This window comes from Hemitrygon akajei, chromosome 14 (genome assembly GCF_048418815.1).
Source record: "Hemitrygon akajei chromosome 14, sHemAka1.3, whole genome shotgun sequence".
Lineage (NCBI taxonomy): Eukaryota > Metazoa > Chordata > Chondrichthyes > Myliobatiformes > Dasyatidae > Hemitrygon > Hemitrygon akajei.
The window spans coordinates 107,064,428-107,084,666 of record NC_133137.1 but is presented as its reverse complement, the minus strand read 5'-3'; the positions used below and the strand labels follow the sequence as shown (position 1 = coordinate 107,084,666).

Here is a 20,239-nt window from a genome sequence, read left to right as displayed (position 1 = left end):
ATTGGTTTTTGGGAAGCTGTTGGAGTCAATTGTCAAGGATGAGGTTACTGAATACCTGGAGGCACATGACAAGATAGGCAGAACTCAGCATCGTTTCGTTAAAGGAAAATCTTGTCTGACAAACCTAGTGCAATTTTTTGAGGAAATTACAAGTAGTCTAGACAAGGGAGATGCAGTGGATGTTGTGTATTTGGATTTTCAGAAGGCCTTTGACAAGGTGCCGCAACATGAGGCTGCTAAACAAGATAAGAGCCCATGGAATTACAGGAAAGTTACATACGTGGATCGAACATTGGCTGGTTGGCAGGAAACAGAGAGTGGGAATAAAGGGATCCCATTCTGGTTGGTTGCTGGTTACCAGTGGTGTTCCACAGGGGTCCGTGTTGGGGCCGCTTCTCTTTACGTTGTATATCAACGATTTGGATTATGGAATAGATGGCTTTGTGGCTAAGTTTGCTGATGATACAAAGATAGGTGGAGGGGCCGGTAGTGCTGAGGAAACAGAGAGTCTGCAGGGAGACTTGGATAGATTGGGAGAATGGGCAAAGAAGTGGCAAATGAAATACAATGTTGGAATGTGTACGGTCATGCACTTTGGTAGAAGAAATAAACGAGCACACTATTATTTAAATGGGGAGAGAGTTCGAAGTTCTGACATGCAACGAGACTTGGGAGTCCTCGTGCAGGATACCCTTAAGGTTAACCTCCAGGTTGAGTCGGTGGTGAAGAAGGCAAATGCAATGTTGGCATCCATTTCTAGAGGAATAGAGTATAGGAACAGGGATGTGATGTTGAGGCTCTATAAGGCACTGGTAGGACCTCACTTGGAGTACTGTATGCAGTTTTGGGCTCCTTATTTAAGAAAGAATGTGTTGACGTTGGAGAGAAGATTCACTAGAATGATTCTGGGAATGAGAAGGTTAACATATGAGGAACGTTTGACCGCTCTTGGACTGTACTCCTTGGAATTTAGAAGAATGAGGGAGGACCTCATAGAAACATTTCAAATGTTGAAAGGCATGGACAGAGTGGATGTGGTAAAGTTGTTTCCCATGGTGGGGGAGTCTAGTACTGGAGGGCATGACTTAAGGATTGAAGGGCGCCCATTCAGAACAGAGAAGCAAAGAAATTTTTTAGCCAGAGGGTGGTGAATCTGTGGAATTTGTTGCCACGGGCGGCAATGGAGACCAAGTCATTGGGTGTATTTAAGGCAGAGATTGATAGGTATCTAAGTAGTCAAGGCATCAAAGGTTATGGTGAGAAGGTGGGGGAGTGGGACTAAATGGGATGATGGATCAGCTCATGATAAAATGGCGGAGCAGACTCAATGGGCCGAATGGCCAACTTCTGTTGCTTTGTCTTTGTCTCATGATAGGAAAGCATCCTGAGAAGGCCTGACCAGCCGGGCCATCACTTTAGTCTTGACCAAACTCATTTGTCAAATGCCTTGATAAAGTCCATGTAGACAACATTGACTGTCATCAATTTTCCTGGTATCTTCCTTGAAAATTCAGTAAGATTGGTTAGATACAACTGCCACACACAAAGCCATGTTGACTATCCCTAATCAATCCCTGTCTATTCAATAAGTATATATGCATTCAGTGTTGGCGCCTGGCCAAGTGGTTAAGGCATTGGTCTAGTGATCTGAAGGTCGCTAGTTCGAGTCTCAGCTAAGGCAGCGTGTTCTGCGACGACACTGGTGCCAAGCTGTTTTAGCCCTTGCCCTTCGCGTGGAGAGGGGAGACTTGCAGGATGGGCAACTGCCGGTCTTCCATACAACCCCGCCCAGGCTTGCACCCTGTGCCCTCTCGAGACTAATGGATGCCTATATATATGCATTCACTTAGAATACCTTCCAATAACTTTCCCACTACTGATGTCATGCTCACTATCTTATTCTTAGAGCCTTCCTTAAGCAATGGAACAACATTAGCTATCCTCCAATCCTCTGGTACTCCACCCGTGGCCAAGGATGTTTTAAATATCTCTGCTATAACCCCTGTAATTTCTGCACTTCCTCAGACCTTCCGATGGGTCCGAGGAAATATATTGTCAGACTCTGGGGATTTATTCACAATAATTTACCTCAGGACAGCAAACACCTCCTTCTCTGTAATCTGTATAGGGTTCATGACCTTGCTGCTGCTTTGCCTCACTTCTATAGACTCTGTGTCCATACCAATGCAAAAAATCGATTTAAGATCTCCTCCATCTCTTTTGGCTCCACTCATAGATTGCCACTCTGAACTTCCAAAGAACCAATTTTGCCCCTTGCTTTGCTTTTGCTTTTAAAATATCTGCAGAATCCCTTACGATTCTCTTTCACCTTATGTGCTAGAGCAACCTCATGCCTTCTTTAAGCCCTCCTGGTTTCCTTCTCAAGAGCTCTCCTGCATTTCTTATACTTCTCCAGTACCTCATTTGTTCCTGTCTGCCTGTATCTGGTATGAACCTCTTTCTTTTTATTAACCAGGACCTCAATATCTCTCAAAAACCAAGGTTCCCTAAACCTGTTATCTTTACCTTTTATTCTGACAGGAACCTACAAACTCTGTATTATCAACATTTCACTTTTGAAGGCCTCCCACTTACCAATTACACCTTTGCCAGAAAACATCCTGTCCCAATCCACACTTGCCAGATCCTTTCCAATGCCATCAAAACTGGGCTTTCTCCAAATTAGAGTATCAACCAGGGGACCAGACCTATCATTTTCTATAATTACCTTGAAACGAATGACATTATGATCACTAGATGCAAAGTGTTCTCCTACACAAACCTCTGTCGCTTGCCCTGCCTCATTCCCTAATAGGAGATCTGAATCTCATTCTCTCTCTCGTTGGCACTTCTATGTACTGATTAAGGAAACTTTCCTGAACAAATTTGACAAACTCTATCCCATGCTGTCCTTTTACAGCATGGGAGTCCCAATCAATACGTGGGAAGTTAAAATCACAACATTATTTTTCCTACAACAGTCTGTAAACTCTACAACTTTAATCCTCTGAATCCCATGGACTGTTGTATGGTCTACAATATAATCCCATGAATGTGGTCATACCTTTTCCTCAAAGCCTTGCCAGATTTGCTGTCCAATGTGTCCTGACTGAGCACTGCAGTGACATTTTAACTGATTAGTAAAGCCACCCCTCCCACTTTAATCCCTCCCGCTCCATCACGCCAAAACAAAGGAACCCCAGAACACTGAGCTGCCAGTCCTACCCCTCCTGCAACCATGTCTCACTAGTGGCTACAGCGTCATAATTCTACATGTTGATCCATGTTCTGAGCTAACCTGCCTTTCCTACAATACTCCTTGCACTGAAATGCACTCAACTCAGAACATTATATCCACCATACCTGCCCTTTTGAATCCTGACTCTGAATGTAGGCTTAACAGCATCTTTCTCCACAACCACTCCAATATCTGTTCAGGCACTCTGGTTCCTACCCCCTGCAGCTCTGGCCTAACACCCCCCTTCCCCCAAGCAGTACTACCAAACCTTCCCAGTGGGATATTGGGCCCCCTCCAGTCCAGGTGCAAACCATTTCTTCTATACAGGTCCAACCTTCCCTGGAAGAGAGTCCAATGACCCAAAAATCTGAAGCCCTCCCTCCTGTACCATCTCTATTTACACCCATCATTATTTTATATACCTCTATCAAATCTCCCCCCATTCTTCTACCCTCCAGGGAATAAAGTCCTAACCTATTCAACCTTTCTCTGCAACTCAGTTTCTCAAGTCCCAGCAACATCCTTGTAAACCTTCTCTGCACTCTTTCAACCTTATTAATATCCTTCCTGTAATTCAGTGACCAAATCTGCACACAATGCTCCAAACTCAGCTTCAGCAATGCCTTACACAACCTCACCATAACATTCCAACTCTTACACTCAGTACTTTGATTTATTGAAGGCCAATGTACCAAAAGCTCTCTTTACTACCCTATCTACCTGTGATGCCACTTTAGGGAATTTTGTATCTGTATTCCCAGATCCCTCTGTTCTACTGCACTCCTCAGTGCCCTACCATTTACCTTGTATGTTCTACCTTGTTTTTTCCTTCCAAAGTGCAATACCTCACACTTGTCTGTATTAAACTCCATCTACCATTTTTTAGCCCATTTTTCCAGCTGGTCCAAATCCCTCTGCAAGCTTTGAAAACCTTCCTCACTGTCCACTACACCTCCAATCTTTGTATCATCAGCAAATTTGCTGATCCAATTTACCACATTATCATCCAGATCATTGATATAGATGACAAATAACAATGACCCAGCACTGATCCCTGTGGTGTACCACTAGTCACAGGCCTCCACTCAGAGAAGCAATCCTCCACTACCACTCTCTGACTTCTCCCATTGAGCCAATGTCTAATCCAATTTACTACCTCACCATGTATACCTCGCGAATGAATCTTCCTAACTAACCTCCCACGCGGGACCTTGTCAAAGGCCTTACTGAAGTCCATACAGACAACATCCACTGCCTTCCCTTCATCCACTTTCCTGGTAACCTCCTCGAAAAACTCGAATAGATTTGTTAAACATGACCTACCACGCACAAAGCCGTGTTGACTCTCCCTAATAAGTCCCTGTCTATCCAAATACTTGTAGATCCTATTTCTTAGTACTCCTTCCAATAATTTACCTACAACTGACATCAAACTTACTGGCCTATAATTTCCTGGATTACTTTTAGAGCCTTTTTTAAACAATGGAACAACATGAGCTATCCTCCAATCCTCCAGCACCTCACCCGTAGATACCGACATTTTAAATATATCTGCCAGGGCCCCTGCAATTTCAACACTAGTCTCCTTCAAGGTCTGAGGGAATACCCTGTCAGGTCCTGGGGATTTATCTACTCTGATTTGCCTCAAGGTAGCAAGCACCTCCTCCTCTTCAATCTGTATAGGTTCCATGACCTCACTACTTGTTTGCCTTATTTCCATTGACTCCATGCCAGTTTCCTTAGTAAATACAGGCACAAAAAACCCATTTAAGATCTCCCCCATTTCTTTTGGTTCCATGCATAGCCAACCACTCTGATCTTCAAGAGGACCAATTTTATCCCTTACTATCCTTCTTGCAAGTGTGGTCGTCAGCAACACTGGAGGTGTCCCTACCTTCCCACATCCTGTAAGAGCAGCATTCCAGTATCTAGACTGGCATCCCCACTGCTCTAAAAATGCAATAAGAAAGAAAAAAGAATAAATAAATAACAAAAAAAAGTCTACCTATGCCTCTCCTTGCTGAAGCCTCGATGAACCAAAACCTCAACTTCCCATTTCGACATTTGCCAACTCACACAATGGCCATTCCGCTTAAACCTAAATACTTTTTAATGGTCCTTGCCAAAGCCCTAATTATGTGCAATTCAATGTCTCCTCGTGAACTGTGGTGCGCAAATCTGTGCCGCCTGTCTCCACGCATGTCTTTTAAACGCGATCCCTCTATGCAATCCAGTGTCTCCTGGGGACTGTGGCATGCAAAATGTGTCGACTACCCCACTCACTTCTTTTAAACTCTCTCTCCCTCAATGCAAAATACAGTCTCCTTGCGAATGTGACACACAAAATATTCTGGGCTTCTGTGTCCTGACAATTTAGCTATTTTTTAGCTGAATATGGTAAACTTGTAGGCATAAAGGAAGTGGATTGTGTATACATCTCAACCCAAGGACATCATTCAGGAATTCCTTAGAACAGCTTTCTAGTTCCCAAGATCTCCCTCAACTTCTGTAGTGGTTGAATAAAAAGTCACTAAGTTACAGCTAATTAAATAAAGTAGGGATGATGCAGGATGTGGGAGCTGGTGGACCCCATTGTGGTTCCTGGTGACCACGTCTGCAGAAAGTGTTGGCTGCTCGAGGAACTCAGACTTGTCCAACAGGTCTGAGATTCTTGCTCCCTGTGTGGATGAGAGTGGGGGCTGTAGGAAGGATGAACACCCTAACTGTGGCACAGTAGATCAGGGAGTCATTCAAGGGGGAGAGAGAAGAGAAATGTTGTGGTAATTGGGGATGGTATAGTCAGGGGAATAGACAGAGTTCTCTGTTGCGAGGATAGAGCATCCCAAAGGTTGTGTTACGTGCCTGGTTCCCGGGTTCAGGACATCTTATCTGACCAGCAGAGGAATTTGCAGTGGGAGGGGAAAGATCCAGTTGTCGTGTTCCATGTGGGTACCAACGACATACTGTAGGTAAAACAAGGAGAGAGGTTCTGCAAAGGCAATTTGAGCAGCTGGGGACCAAATTAAAAAGTGAACCAAAAAGGTAGTAATCTCTACATCACTACATGAGCCACTTTCAAATTGGCATAGAGTCAAGATAATTAAATGCATGGCTCAAGGATTGGTGTGGGAGAAGTAGGTTTGAATTCAGGGGAAATTGGCACCAGTATTGGAGAAAGAGGGAGCTGTACCAATGGGACGGGCTCCACCTGAACCGTGATGGGACTTGGATCCTAGCGAATCGCATAACTAGGTCTGTGGACAGGTCTTTAAACTAAATAGTAGAGGGGTGGGTTCAACAGATTAGAGAAGTAAAGTAAAAAGAAAAGTATGGATAAAGATAAAGAAAAAGTAGAAGATAAAAAAGAAAAGTAAGAGTGGAGTGAAGAACGGTCAAGTTGTTGGATCTCCTGTTAGGGAATGCGATAGGTCAGCTGACAGATGTATGTGTTGGGGAGCACTTCGGGTCCAGTGATCACAATAGCATTAGCTTCAATATAATTATGGAGAAGGACAGGACTGGACCTAGAGTTGAGATTTTTGATTGGAGAAAGGCTAACTTTGAGGAGATGCGCAGGGATTTAGAGAGAGTGGAATGGGTCAAGTTGTTTTATGGGAAGGATGTAATAGAGAAATGGAGGTCATTTAAGGGTGAAATTATGAGGGTACAGAATCTTTATGTTCCTGTTCGGTTGAAAGGAAAGGTTAAAGGTTTGAAAGCGCCATGGTTTTCAAGGGATATTAGAAACTTGGTTCGAAAAAAGAGGGATGTCTACAATAGATATAGGCAGCATGGAGTAAAGGAATTGCTCGAGGAATATAAAGAATGTAAAAGGAAACTTAAGAAAGAGATTAGAAAAGCTAAAAGAAGTTACGAGTTTGGTTTGGCAAATAAGGTGGAAGTAAATCCGAAAGGCTTCTACAGTTATATTAAAAGCAAGAGGATAGTGAGGGATAAAATTGGTCCCTTAGAGAATCAGGGTGGTCAGCTATGTGTGGAGCCGAGGGAGATGGGAGAGATTTTGAACGATTTCTTCTCTTCGGTATTCACTAAGGAGAAGGATATTGAATGGTGTAAGGTGTGGGAAACAAGTAAGGAAGTTATGGAACCTATGACAATTAAAGAGGTGGAAGTACTGGCGCTTTTAAGAAATTTAAAAGTGGATAAATCTCCGGGTCCTGACCGGATATTCCCCAGGACCTTGAGGGAAGTTTGTGTAGAGATAGCAGGAGCTCTGACGGAGATCTTTCAGATGTCATTAGAAACAGGGATTGTGCCGGAGGATTGGCGTATTGCTCATGTGGTTCCATTGTTTAAAAAGGGTTCTAGAAGTAAGCCTGGCAATTATAGACCTGTCAGTTTGACATCAGTGGTGGGTAAATTAATGGAAAGTATTCTTAGAGATAGTATTTATAATTATCTGGATAGACAGGATCTGATTAGGAGTAGCCAGCATGGATTTGTGCGTGGAAGGTCATGTTTGACAAACCTTATTGAATTTTTTGAAGTAGTTACGAGGAATGTTGACGAGGGTAAGGCAGTGGATGTAGTCTATATGGACTTCAGCAAGGCCTTTGACAAAGTTCCACATGGAAGGTTAGTTAAGAAGGTTCAGTCGTTAGGTATTAATGCTGGAGTAATAAAATGGATTCAACAGTGGCTAGATGGGAGATGCCAGAGAGTAGTGGTGGATAATTGTTTATCGGGATGGAGGCCGGTGACTAGCGGGGTGCCTCAGGGATCTGTTTTGGGCCCAATGTTGTTTGTAATATACATAAATGATCTGGATGATGGGGTGGTAAATTGGATTAGTAAGTTTGCTGATGATACTAAGGTAGGAGGTGTTGTGGATAATGAGGTGGGTTTTCAAAGCTTGCAGGGAGATTTATGCCGGTTAGAAGAATGGGCTGAACGTTTAATGCTGAGAAGTGTGAGGTTCTACATTTTGGCAGGAATAATCCAAATAGAACATACAGGGTAAATGGTAGGGCATTGAGGAATGCAGTGGAACAGAGAGATCTAGGAATAACAGTGCATAGTTCCCTGAAGGTGGAGTCTCATGTAGATAGGGTGGTGAAGAAGGCTTTTGGAACGCTGGCCTTTATAAATCAGAGCATTGAGTACAGAAGTTGGGATGTAATGTTAAAATTGTACAAGGCATTGGTAAGGCCAAATTTGGAATATTGTGTACAGTTCTGGTCACCGAATTATAGGAAAGATATCAATAAATTAGAGAGAGTGCAGAGACGATTTACTAGGATGTTACCTGGGTTTCAGCACTTAAGTTACAGAGAAAGGTTGAACAAGTTAGGTCTCTATTCATTGGAGCGTAGAAGGTTGAGGGGGGATTTGATCGAGGTATTTAAAATGTTGAGAGGGATAGATAGAGTTGACGTGAATAGGCTGTTTCCATTGAGAGTAGGGGAGATTCAAACGAGAGGACATGATTTGAGAGTTAGGGGGCAAAAGTTTAAGGGAAACACGAGGGGGTATTTCTTTACTCAGAGAGTGATAGCTGTGTGGAATGAGCTTCCTGTAGAAGTAGTAGAGGCCAGTTCAGTTGTGTCATTTAAGGTAAAATTGGATAGGTATATGGATAGGAAAGGAGTGGAGGGTTATGGGCTGAGTGCGGGTAGGTGGGACTAGGTGAGATTAAGAGTTCGGCACGGACTAGGAGGGCCGGAATGGCCTGTTTCCGTGCTGTGATTGTTATATGGTTATATGGTTAAGTGCAAAAGAGTAAAATATTTCAAGATTTTAAAAGCACAATGAGTGTAAAGGCATTTTACTTGAATGCCTGTAGAATTCGAAACAAGGTCTCCGGGACCGGATGAGATATACCCCAGGCTACTGTGGGAGGCGAGGGAGGAGATTGCTGAGCCTCTGGCAATGATCTTTGCGTCATCAATGGGGACGGCAGAGGTTGCAGAGGATTGGAGGATTGCGTATGTTGTTCCCTTATTCAGTGAGTCTAACTTCAGTAGTTGGTAAGTTGATGCAAAAGATACTGAGAGGCAGGATTTGTGAACATTTGGAGAGGCATAATACAATTAGGAATAGTAAGCATGGCTTTGTCAAAGGCAGGTCATGATTGAATTTTTTGAGGATGTGACTAAACACATTGATGAAGATAAAGCAGTAGGTGTAGTGTATGTGGATTTCAGCAATGCATTTGATAAGGTACTCCATGCAAGGTTTATTGAGAAAGTAAGGAGGCATGGGATCCAAGGGGACCTTGCTTTGTGGATCCAGAATTGGCTTGCCCACAGAAGTAGTTGTAGACGGGTCATATTGTGCATGGAGGTTGGTGAGCAGTGGAGTTCCTCAGGGATCTGTTCTGGGACCCCTTCTCTTCGTTATTTTTATAGATGACCTGGATGAGGAAGTAGAGGGATGGGTTGGTAAATTTGCTGATGACACAAAGGTTGGGGATGTTGTGGATGTGTGGAGGGCTGTCAGCAAATGAGAAGTGTGAGGTGGTTCATTTTGGTAGGTCAAATATGATGGCAGAATATAGTATTTAAGGTAAGACTCTTGGCAGTGTGGAGGATCAGAGGGATCTTGGGGTCCAAATCCATCGAACACTCAAAGCTGCTGCACAGGTTGACTCTGTGGTTAAGAAGGCATACGGTGCATTGGCCTTCATCAACCATGGAATTGGGTTTAAGAGCTGAGAGGTAATGTTTCAGCTATAGAGGACCCCGGTCAGACCCCACTTGGAGTACTGTGCTCAGTTCTGGTCGCTTCACTACAGGAAGGATGTGGAAACCATAGAAAGGGTGCAGAAGAGATTTACAAGGATGTTGCCTGGATTGGGGAGCATGCCTTATGAGAATAGGTTGAGTGAACTCGGCCTTTTCTCCTTGGAGCGACGGAGGATGAGGGGTGACCTGATAGAGGTGTACAAAATGATGAGAAGCATTGATCGTGTGGATAGTCAGAAGCTTTATCCCAAGGCTGAAATGGCTAACACGAGAGGGCACAGTTTTAAGGCGCTTGGAAGTAGGTACAGAGGAGATGTCAGGAATAAGTTTTTTACACAGAGAGCGATGAGTGCGTGGAATGGGCTGCTGGCAACGGTGGTGGAGGCGGATACAATAGGACCTTTAGAAAATAGATGGCTATGGGTAACCCTAGGTAATTTCTAAAGTAAGTACATGTTCGGCACAGCATTGTGAGCTGAAGAGCCTGTATTGTGCTGTAGATTTTCAATGTGTCTATGTTAAGGTCAGTGAACTTGTGGCACAAATCATTACAATGGGGTGTGATTTAGTGGCTGTTACAGAGACATGGTTGCAGGGTGGAGAGGATTGGGAATTAAATATCCAGGGATATCAGGTAATATGGAAGGATAGGCAGGAAGGTAAGGGAGGTGAGGTAGCACTGTTAATTAAAGATGAGATTAGCGTGTTAGTGAGAGACAATATAAGATCTAAGGAGCAGAATGTAAAGGGAAAATATCACTGGTGGGAGTTGTCTATCAGCAACCAAATAATAACATTACAGTGGCAAAGGCAATAAACAGAGAAATATCTGAGGCATGTAAGAATGAAACAGCAGTTACCATGGGGGATTTTAACTTGCACATAGATTGGGTGAATCAAATTGGTTGAGGCAGCCTTGAGGAGGACTTCATAGAATGTATCTGCATTGGCTTTCTTGAACAGCATGTTACTGAACGTACACGGGAATGTGCTATCTTAGATCTGGTCCTGTGCAATGAGACAGGTAAAATCTTGTAGTTGGGGATCCTCTTGGAAAGAGTGATCACAGTATGATTGAGTTTCTCATACAAATGGAGGGTGCAATAGTTCGATCTAAAACCAGTGTATTATGCCTAACAATGGAGACTACAATGGGATGAGGGCCAGTGTAGACTGAGAACACAGGCTATATGGTGGGATGGTTGAAGAACAGTGTACATCTTTCAAAGAGATTTTTCATGGTGCTCAACAAAAGTATATTCCAGTTAAAAGCAAGAACAGTAAGGGTAGCGAGAGCCAGCTTTGGATAACTAAGGAAATACAAGAAGGCATCAGACTAAACACTCATGCATTCAAAGCTGCCAAGAGTAGTGGGAAACTGGAAATATGAGAAAACTTTTAAAAAAACAAAGAACTACCAAGCAAGCAATAAAGAAAGGGAAGCTAGAATATGAAAATAAACTAGTACAAAACATAAAAAATGGGTAGTAAAAATGTTTATAATTATATAAAGCTGAAAAGGGTGGCTAAAGTGAATGTAGGTCCCTTGGAGGACAAGAAGAGGGAATTGATATTGGGTAATGAGGAAATGGCAGAGGTTTTGAATGACTATTTTGTGTTGGTCTTCACAGAGGAGGGCACATCTAACATGTCAAAGAGAGATATTATGGATGTGATGGGCAGTGAGGACCTTGATACTATAGCTATCACTAAAGAGGTAATGCTGAGAAAATTTGTTGGATTGAAGATAAATAAGTCCCCTGGTCCTGACTGAATGCATCCCAGATTACTGAAAGAAATGGCAGAAGTTATAATGAGCAAACACAAGGAAATCTGCAGATGCTGGAAATTCAAACAACACACACAAAATGCTGGTGGAACACAGCAGGCCAGGCAGCATCTATAAGGAGAAGCACTGTCGACGTTTCGGGCCGAGACCCTTCATCAGGACACACCGGTGAAGGGTCCTGACGAAGGGTCTCGGCCCAAAACATCGACAGTGCTTCTCCTTATAGATGCTGCCTGGCCTGCTGTGTTCCACCAGCATTTTGTGTGAGAAGTTATAATAGAGGCTTTGGTGATAATTTATCTAAATTCTTTGGACTCTGGGCAGGTCCCAGCAGATTGGAAGAAGGCAGATGTCACGCCACTGTTCAAAAAAGGATGTAGGCAAAAGGCAGGTAACTATAGACTAGTTAGTTCAACTTCTGTATTTGGAAAAATGCTTGAAGTTATCATTAAAGAAGAAATAGCAAGGCATCTGGAAAGAAATGGATCCATCAGGTAGACTCAGCATGGATTCAGCAAAGGCAGATCCTGTTTGACAAATTCACTGGAGTTCTTTGAGGATATAACGAGCACAGTCGATAGAGAGGGACAGATGGATGTTATTTACTTAGATTTCCAGAAGGTGTTCAATAAGGTGCCACATAAAAGACTTATCCATAAGATAAGGATACATAGAGTTGGGTTGATGTATTAACATGGATAGAGGATTGGTTAACCAATAGAAAGCAGAGAGTTGGGATACATGGGTGTTACTCTGGTTGGCAATCAGTGGTGAGCGGTGTGTCACAGGGGTCGGTGATGGGCCGCAACTGTTCACGATATACGTTAATGATCTGGAAGAGGGGATCAAGTATAGTGTATCTAAGTTTGCTGATGATACTAAATTGAGTGCAAAAGCAAATTGTGCGGAAGATATGGAGAGTCTGCAGAGAGATATAGATAGGCTAAGTGAGTGGGCAAGGGTCTGGCAGATGGAGTACAATGTTGGTAAATACGAGGTCTTCTACTTTGAGAGGAAAAATGAAAGAGCAGATTATTGTTTAAATGGTAAAAAAAAATTACAGCATGCTGCTGTGCAGAGGGACTTGGAGTGCTTGTGCATGAATCATGAAAGATTGGTTTACAGGTGCAGCAGGCTGTCAAGAAGGCAAATGGGATGTTGGCCTTCATTGCTAGAGGGATTGAATTTAAGAGCAGGGAGGTTATATTGCAACTATACAGGGTACTGGTGAGGTCACACCTAGAGTACTGCATGCAGTTCTGGTCTCCTTACTTGAGGAGGGATATACTGGCTTTGGAGGCGATGTAGAGGAGGTTCACCAGGTTGATTCCAGAGATGATGGGGTTAGACTATGAGGAGAGATTAAGTTACCTGGGACTGTACTCGCTGGAATTCAGAAGAATGAGAGGAGATCTTTTAGAAACATATAAAATTCTAAAAAGGATAGATAAGATAGAGGCAGGAAAGTTGTTTCCACTGGTAGGTGAGACTAGAACCAGGGGACATAGCCTCAAGATTCGGGGGAGTAGATTTAGGATGGAGATAAGGAGGAACTGATTTTCCCAGAGAATGGTGAATCTGTGGAATTCTTTGCCCAATGAAGCAGTGGAGGCTAACTCAGTAAATATATATAAGACAAGGTTGGATGGATTTTTGCATAGTAGGGGAATTAAGGGTTATGGGAAAAAGGTGGGTAGGTGGGAGATGAGTCCATGACCAAATCAGCCATGATTTTATTGAATGGCGGAACAGGCTCGACTGGCCAGATGTCCTACTCCTGCTCCTTTTTCATATGTCCTTATGTAATAATCGTCCCTCATTAATGAGGTTGAATGTGGCTGTGTGGTATTTGGTTCTATTTAAATTCCTCAGCTAATGAGGCAGCCAATATTTGCATGCGCCAAGGACTAAACAATATTAAAGCATTGCAAGTGGCAAATAACACTTGTATCATATTTTCTAAGTGCCGGGAAATTGTCCTAATAGAGATGTGCAGGAAAATAGGAGGAATTTGAGAGGTAGAGGAATGAGGATAGGCTGTGGAGACATAACTGAGGGATTAAGACTATAGGAATCTGCTTTGACTACAAGCATATATTTAATCATCCCAAATGGCCTCCTTCACTGTCAAGAATGTCTTAACTTTGTTGAATCCCCACTCTTATCTTTCCTGAGGTCACCATTGATTTCTCTGTTATTCGCTCCTATTACTCTGATAGATACATCACATTCTACTAAAACCTGAATATGTATTATATCACTTAATACAGAGCTTTAATACATGCACACTTCACTCTCTCAATACCCACTGTAACACTGGTATACTGCACTCATCTCACATTTACATCTTCTATAAAAACCCAAAATCCCATGGTGGGTATTTTAAATTACTGGATTAGTATTCAGAGAGTTGAGCTAGTAATCTGGGAGCATCTGTAGAATTTAAATTCACTTAGATGAGAATGGATTGGAAAGATCGATCAGGCATGATGACCAGAAACCTAAGTCTATGAGCTTGTCATAAAGTCTGTTTGGTTCACTGATACTCCATCTGCCATCATTGCTGGATCTGGCCGATATGGTTCTGCGGTTTGATGTTAACAGCCCTACACAGCCTAGTTAGTAACAACCACATCCTGGGGGGGTACGAACAAAAGTGAAGCCTTGCATTGAGAGATGTGGTGTACATCTAAGTTTTGTTTACAGTGTCACTGTGTTTTCAAAATTTAACAGGCACATTCACGTTGCTGCTCTAAAATGATAAATACATAAAAATCTTTGAAAGGCACCAGCAAATTGTACAGTAAAATTCCACAAACAACAATGAAATGTGCACTTGTTAATATATTTTAGGTGTTGATGAATATTGGACAGAGTGGTACATGTACTTACCCTCTTAAAAAGCTATGTCATTTGATCTTGTATGTCAATGAGAAAGATTAGGCAATTGTTAATTAAATAGGTTAAAGAAAAGATTCTGGCAATGCAGACTGTCCTCAGAACTGCAAGGAAGTTAGTCTTGGCTTAAAACGGATAATTTATTGAAAAGAAAGATGAAACTTATAATAAAAATGGCAATTATATACTGCTTCGTAATTTATTTAGCAATGATATTTATCTGTCATATTCTTGTTTATGAAGTAAGCATGTGGAGTTAATCAGTAGCCAAAAGTAACCAGGTGAATGCTTTTCATTGGGTTAGGGGCAGTGGGGATTGGCATTTAGGCCACTTATTTGTTGCATGGTGTTACAATGGGATGTTTGTCAGTTTGAGATGCACAATTAGTTTGCTTTCTGCCTCAGTTCTGAACCAATAAATAGAAACATAGAAACCCTACAGCACACTACAGGCCCCTCGGCCCACAATGCTGTAACAATCATATACTTACTTCAGAAATTACCTAGGGTTACTCATAGCCCTCTATTTTTCTAAGCTCCATGTACCTATCCAGGAGTCTCTTAAAAGACCCTATCATATCCGCCTCCACCACTGTCGCTGACAACCCATTCCACACACTCACTACACTCTACATAAAAAAACTTACCCCTAACATTTCCTATGTACTTACTTCCAAGCACTTTAAAACGGTGCCCTCTCGCGTTAGCCATTTCAGCCCTGGGAAAAAGCCTCTGACTATCCACATAATCAATGCCGCTCATCGTCTTATACACTTTCATTAATATGCATTACACTGTGAAGTAAATCTTAAAGTTGGCTTGTTAGATTGTGTTTGCAAAATCTATCCAGATTTCTGCTGCTGACTTGCAATTGTTCACATAGACACTAGTACTTGCATTAGACAAGAACCAGTTATTATTTTTTCCCTCCTAACAGTATATCTGTTTCCCGCATCCCGTAGGAAATTTCTTTACACAGAATTCCTTTACCCAGCTGCTGGCTTATGTTAGAAATGTCAATTGGAATGTTAGTTCAGCACCAGCTTGATTTCTACCTGACAACTACCCCCCTCCCTCCTTCCGATGTTTAATGCAAAAGCCCATTTAGAAGGGGGAAGTAAGAGGAGGCTAGGGGTGGGGTTTGTGTGAAGGAGAGGGAATGAGAAATGCATGTTGCTTGAGGGACTGAGTGCTGCGTGTGTGTGTGTGTGTGTGTGTGTGTGTGTGTGTGTGTGTGTGTGTGTGTGTGTGTGTGTGTGTGTGTGTGTGTGTGTGTGTGTGTGTGTGTGTGTGTGTGTGTGTGTGTGTGTAGTGTGTGTGTGTGAGCTTGTTTGTTACTGATTTCTGCAGCAAGCAACCAAATTTTTAATCAACTTGACTGGGCAGCACAGAAATAGCGTGCACACATATACACACACACACACACACTCTCTCTCTCTCACACACACACACACACACACACACACACAGAGACACACACACACACACAGCTGGAGAAAAAAATCACATACACTTACACACACACATACACACACACACACACACACACACACAATCAAGACTTTGCTGCTGCTGAATGCTGGTGATCACCTTTTGAAGATGGTTGTGAAAAGTAACCCAGCGCCCCTCTTGTCTTTCTCTCACAGTGATTATGTCATCGAGGAGAAGACAGCACTGCTTCAGAAAAAGGAGAACGAGGGATATGGCTTTGTCCTCCGAGGAGCTAAAGGTGGGATTTGCTGCATTCCTGATTGCTTTTTGTTGCCTTTGTGAAGCATCCAGAGTCATACTGAGCTGAAATCTTAATGAATACTTACCTGATTGGGAATTTGTTTTTTTTTCTTTAGATTTTTTTCCACACAGCTTCTGTAACCACCTCACCAAACAGCCTGCATCAATGTTGTTGGTTTCATTCTCTGCATCTTAAAGCTTTGTTATTCTTGCAACATGAGCAGGAACCATTGTTATATAGCTGCATGTTAGAGAGATGGGCAGCGTAAGTGCATATTTTACCACAGACAGTGTTGTATTCATGACAGTCCTTATTACTGCAGGCAGCAGGACTGCAGCTAGATACAGACAACTGTCTATTTAAATGATCAGTGTTAAATATTTGGTAAGCTAGTCTGTGGAGTAAAATATGTTTGCCACTTTTCTCTCTGTTAAAAATATTTCAATGTAAACCATAAATTGAAAAAGAAAGATTTATTCAAAAGAATGTTGATCACTGTTTAAAGCAGCTTCAAGCCTGAGGCACAGCAGAGCCTTTCTTCTCTGTACAGTTTCTCCCATAGATTGGAATTATAACATGCCTAGAAAATTTATTCAGAATGTAATCATGGCAGCCATCACCTCTTCACTTTGAGAGCGTGTATGTGAGAGAGAGAGAGAGAGAGAGAGAGAGAGAGTGTATGTGCATGCGAGTGTGTGCATCTGTGGGTAAGACTATCGGTGTGTCTGTTGTGTTTGTTGGTGTGTGTGTTTACGTCTGTGTGTGCACCTGTGGGTAAGACTGTCGGTGTGTTTGTTGGTTGGTATGTGTGTGTGTACGTCTTTGTGTGCATTTCAGAAGGTCCAAATCGGTGTGTTTGTAAGTGTGAATGTGTGTTTTAATGTTTTTGTATACATCTGTATAAGTAGGTGTTTGTGTATTAGTACAATGTTTTCTGCTGAAAATGCAGGAAAAAGCTAACTTTCTATCACAATATCTACGCTACTATCCAAAGTACTGTAGATCCCTTCTAAATTGTGGTATTTCTGTCCATCATCATATTGCATACAACCAAATTAATTTTCTGTACTTCATTGTTGTGCCTCTGTCTCTGTAGTATGTAACATGATTCGCTGTCCATTCCTATATTGAATATAACAAGATTAACTGTCCATGCAGAAATGTGTGTAACTCTATTCATTGTCCTTCACTCCAATGTGATTCACTCTCTGTTGCTTTACTATTTGTAAATGGAATTCTCTTTTCTTCCTAATACAATTATTCCTACTAATTATTGAATATACTGTTGTTCCTCTTGTGTATGTTATGGAGTTAGTCTGCCCCTCTGCTGTTCACATAGGAATCCATTATACATCATTTAAATCCTTATGGGCGTGGGGGGATTCATTGTCTCTCCTTTATATTAGACATATTGAAACTTGTGCTTCATTTATAATTTTCCTTCCATATTATACTGTATAAAGGGACACATTTCCTGTTCCTCTGTTGTATGCATCAAGATTAAGTGTCATTTGTTCTCATTAATGGGAGTTATTATCCTTGTTTGTATTTTTCTGTTGCATAGAGCACAGGTTACACTCATCATCTTCTTTACAATGGAATTCAGAAACTGTCCTTCTTTTGGGTATAATAAGTTACCTGTCTGTAACCCTAATGGGAGCTACTGTCCATTATTAAAGTCATAAACAATGTGTTTTTCTCCATTGTTCATTCACCATATTTGATCTATTGCATACAATGGAATTCATCATCTGTGTATTGTGTAAAAAAGAATTTCTCACAAGCCTCAGTAATATAAATAACAGAATCTACTGATCGTCATTAACGATGGTTGACCATGCAAATCTTTTTTGTATAAAATGGAGTTTGCTCTCAATCTCTCTGAATGCATGAGACTGAGTGTCTGCCTCTCATTTAAATTCACTGCCCATCCCAGTAAACCCAGTATTTAATGAGAAGCCCATTCTATTCCTTAATACCTATATGAACATGCGTCTGTCTCTGTCTCTGTTAACAAAACCCTCCATTGTCTGTAACAGAAGTCATTGTCTGATTTTCTGTGGCATCCAACAGGTTGCTTGTTTCCTTCTACTCTGCACAAAGCAAAATTCCCGTTGTATCACTCTACTGTATATCACAATCAGAATCAGAATCAGGTTTATTATCACCGGCATGTGATGTGAAATTTGTTAACTTAGCAGCAGCAGTTCAATGCAATACGTAATCTAGCAGAGAAAGAAAAAAAACATAATAAATAAACAAGTAAATCAATTATGTATATTGAATAGATTATTTAAAATTGTGCAAAAACAGAAATACTGTATATTAAAAAAGTGAGGTGGTGTCCAAACCTTCAAAGTCCATTTAGGAATTGGATGGCAGAGAGGAAGAAGCTGTTCCTGAATCACTGAGTGTGTGCCTTCAGGCTTCTGTATTTCCTAATTGATGGTAATAGTGAGGAAAGGGCATGGCCTGGGTGCTGGAGGTCCTTAATAATGGACGCTGCCTTTCTGAGACACTGCTCCCTAAAGATGTCCTGGGTACTTCGTAGGCTAGTGCCCAAGATGGAGCTGATTAGATTTACAACTTTTTGCAGCTTCTTTCAGTCCTGTGCAGTAGCCCCTCCATACCAGACAGTGATACAGCCTTCTTTATAACTACATCAGTATGTTGGGACCAGACACTGAGGAACTTGAAACTGCTCGCTCTCTCCACTTCTGATCCCTCTATGAGGATTGGTACGTGTTTCTTCGTCTTACCCTTCCTGAAGTCCACAATCAGCTCTTTTGTCTTACTGACGTTGAGTGCCAGGTTGTTGCTGTGGCACCATTCCACTAGTTGCCATATCTCACTCCTGTATGCCCTCTCATCACCACCTGAGATTCTACCAACAATGGTTGTATCATCAGCAAATTTGTAGATGGTATTTGAGCTGTGCCTAGCCACACAGTCGTGTGTATACAAAGAGTAGAGAAATGGGCTAAGCACACACCCGTGAGGTGTGCCAGTGCTGATCATCAGCAAAGAGGATATGTTATCACCAATCCGCACAGATTGTGGTCTTCCAGTTAGGAAGTTGAGGATCCAATTACAGAGGGAGGTACAGAGGCCCATGTTCTGCAACTTCTCAATCAGGATTTTGGGAATGATGGTATTAAATGCTGAGCTTTAGTCAATGAACAGCTTCCTGACGTAGGTGTTTGTGTTGTCTAGGTGGTCTAAAGCTATGTGAAGAGTCATGGAGATTGTGTCTGCAGTTGACCTATTGTGACGATAGGCAAATTGCAATGGGTCCAGGTCCTTGCTGAGGCAGGAGTTCAGTCCAGTCATGACCAACCTCTCAAAGCATTTCATCACTGTCGATGTGAGTGCTACCAGGCGATAGTCATTAAGGCAGCCCACATTATTCTTCTTTGGCACAGGTATAATTGTTGCCTTTTTGAAGCAAGTGGGAACTTCTGCCCATAGCAATGAGAGGTTGAAAATGTCCTTGACATGGTTCACTCTTTTTTTTGTCATTATATCTATTCCCTTTCTTTCTATTCAATAAAATTGAAGATCTTTCCCAATAGAATTTACAGTGGGAATTTGCACCTAATGTGTTTATTTAATAAGGCAACATTAAATTCTCAATTCTCTGTCCTGATTTAATTTATTCACTATTCATATCTCTGTTGTCTACAACTGGTCTGAATGTCATTCCAACTATAGGCATAAAATGGATTTTATTCCCATCCTGTAATGTATATAGCAAGATTCATCAACCATTCGCATTTTTGGACAAGTGAGGTTTGCTACCAAGCCACTCCTTGTTTAGAACTGGCTTCATCATCTTTCTCTCTACTTGAGGTAACAGGATTCAGCATTCAGCTGCTTAT

At 41.9% G+C, this 20,239-nt stretch overlaps 1 protein-coding gene across 3 annotated transcripts in view; it reads left to right on the top strand.

Annotated features, from left to right (window-relative positions):
• Positions 1-20,239, top strand: part of shank3a (SH3 and multiple ankyrin repeat domains 3a) — a 1,154,364-nt gene that overhangs the window by 910,675 nt on the left and 223,450 nt on the right. For all 3 annotated transcript variants that reach the window (XM_073066894.1, XM_073066893.1, XM_073066892.1), the window contains exon 16: positions 16,276-16,358. In XM_073066894.1, the coding sequence (XP_072922995.1) occupies positions 16,276-16,358 (83 nt within the window). The remainder of the gene's footprint in view (positions 1-16,275; positions 16,359-20,239) is intronic.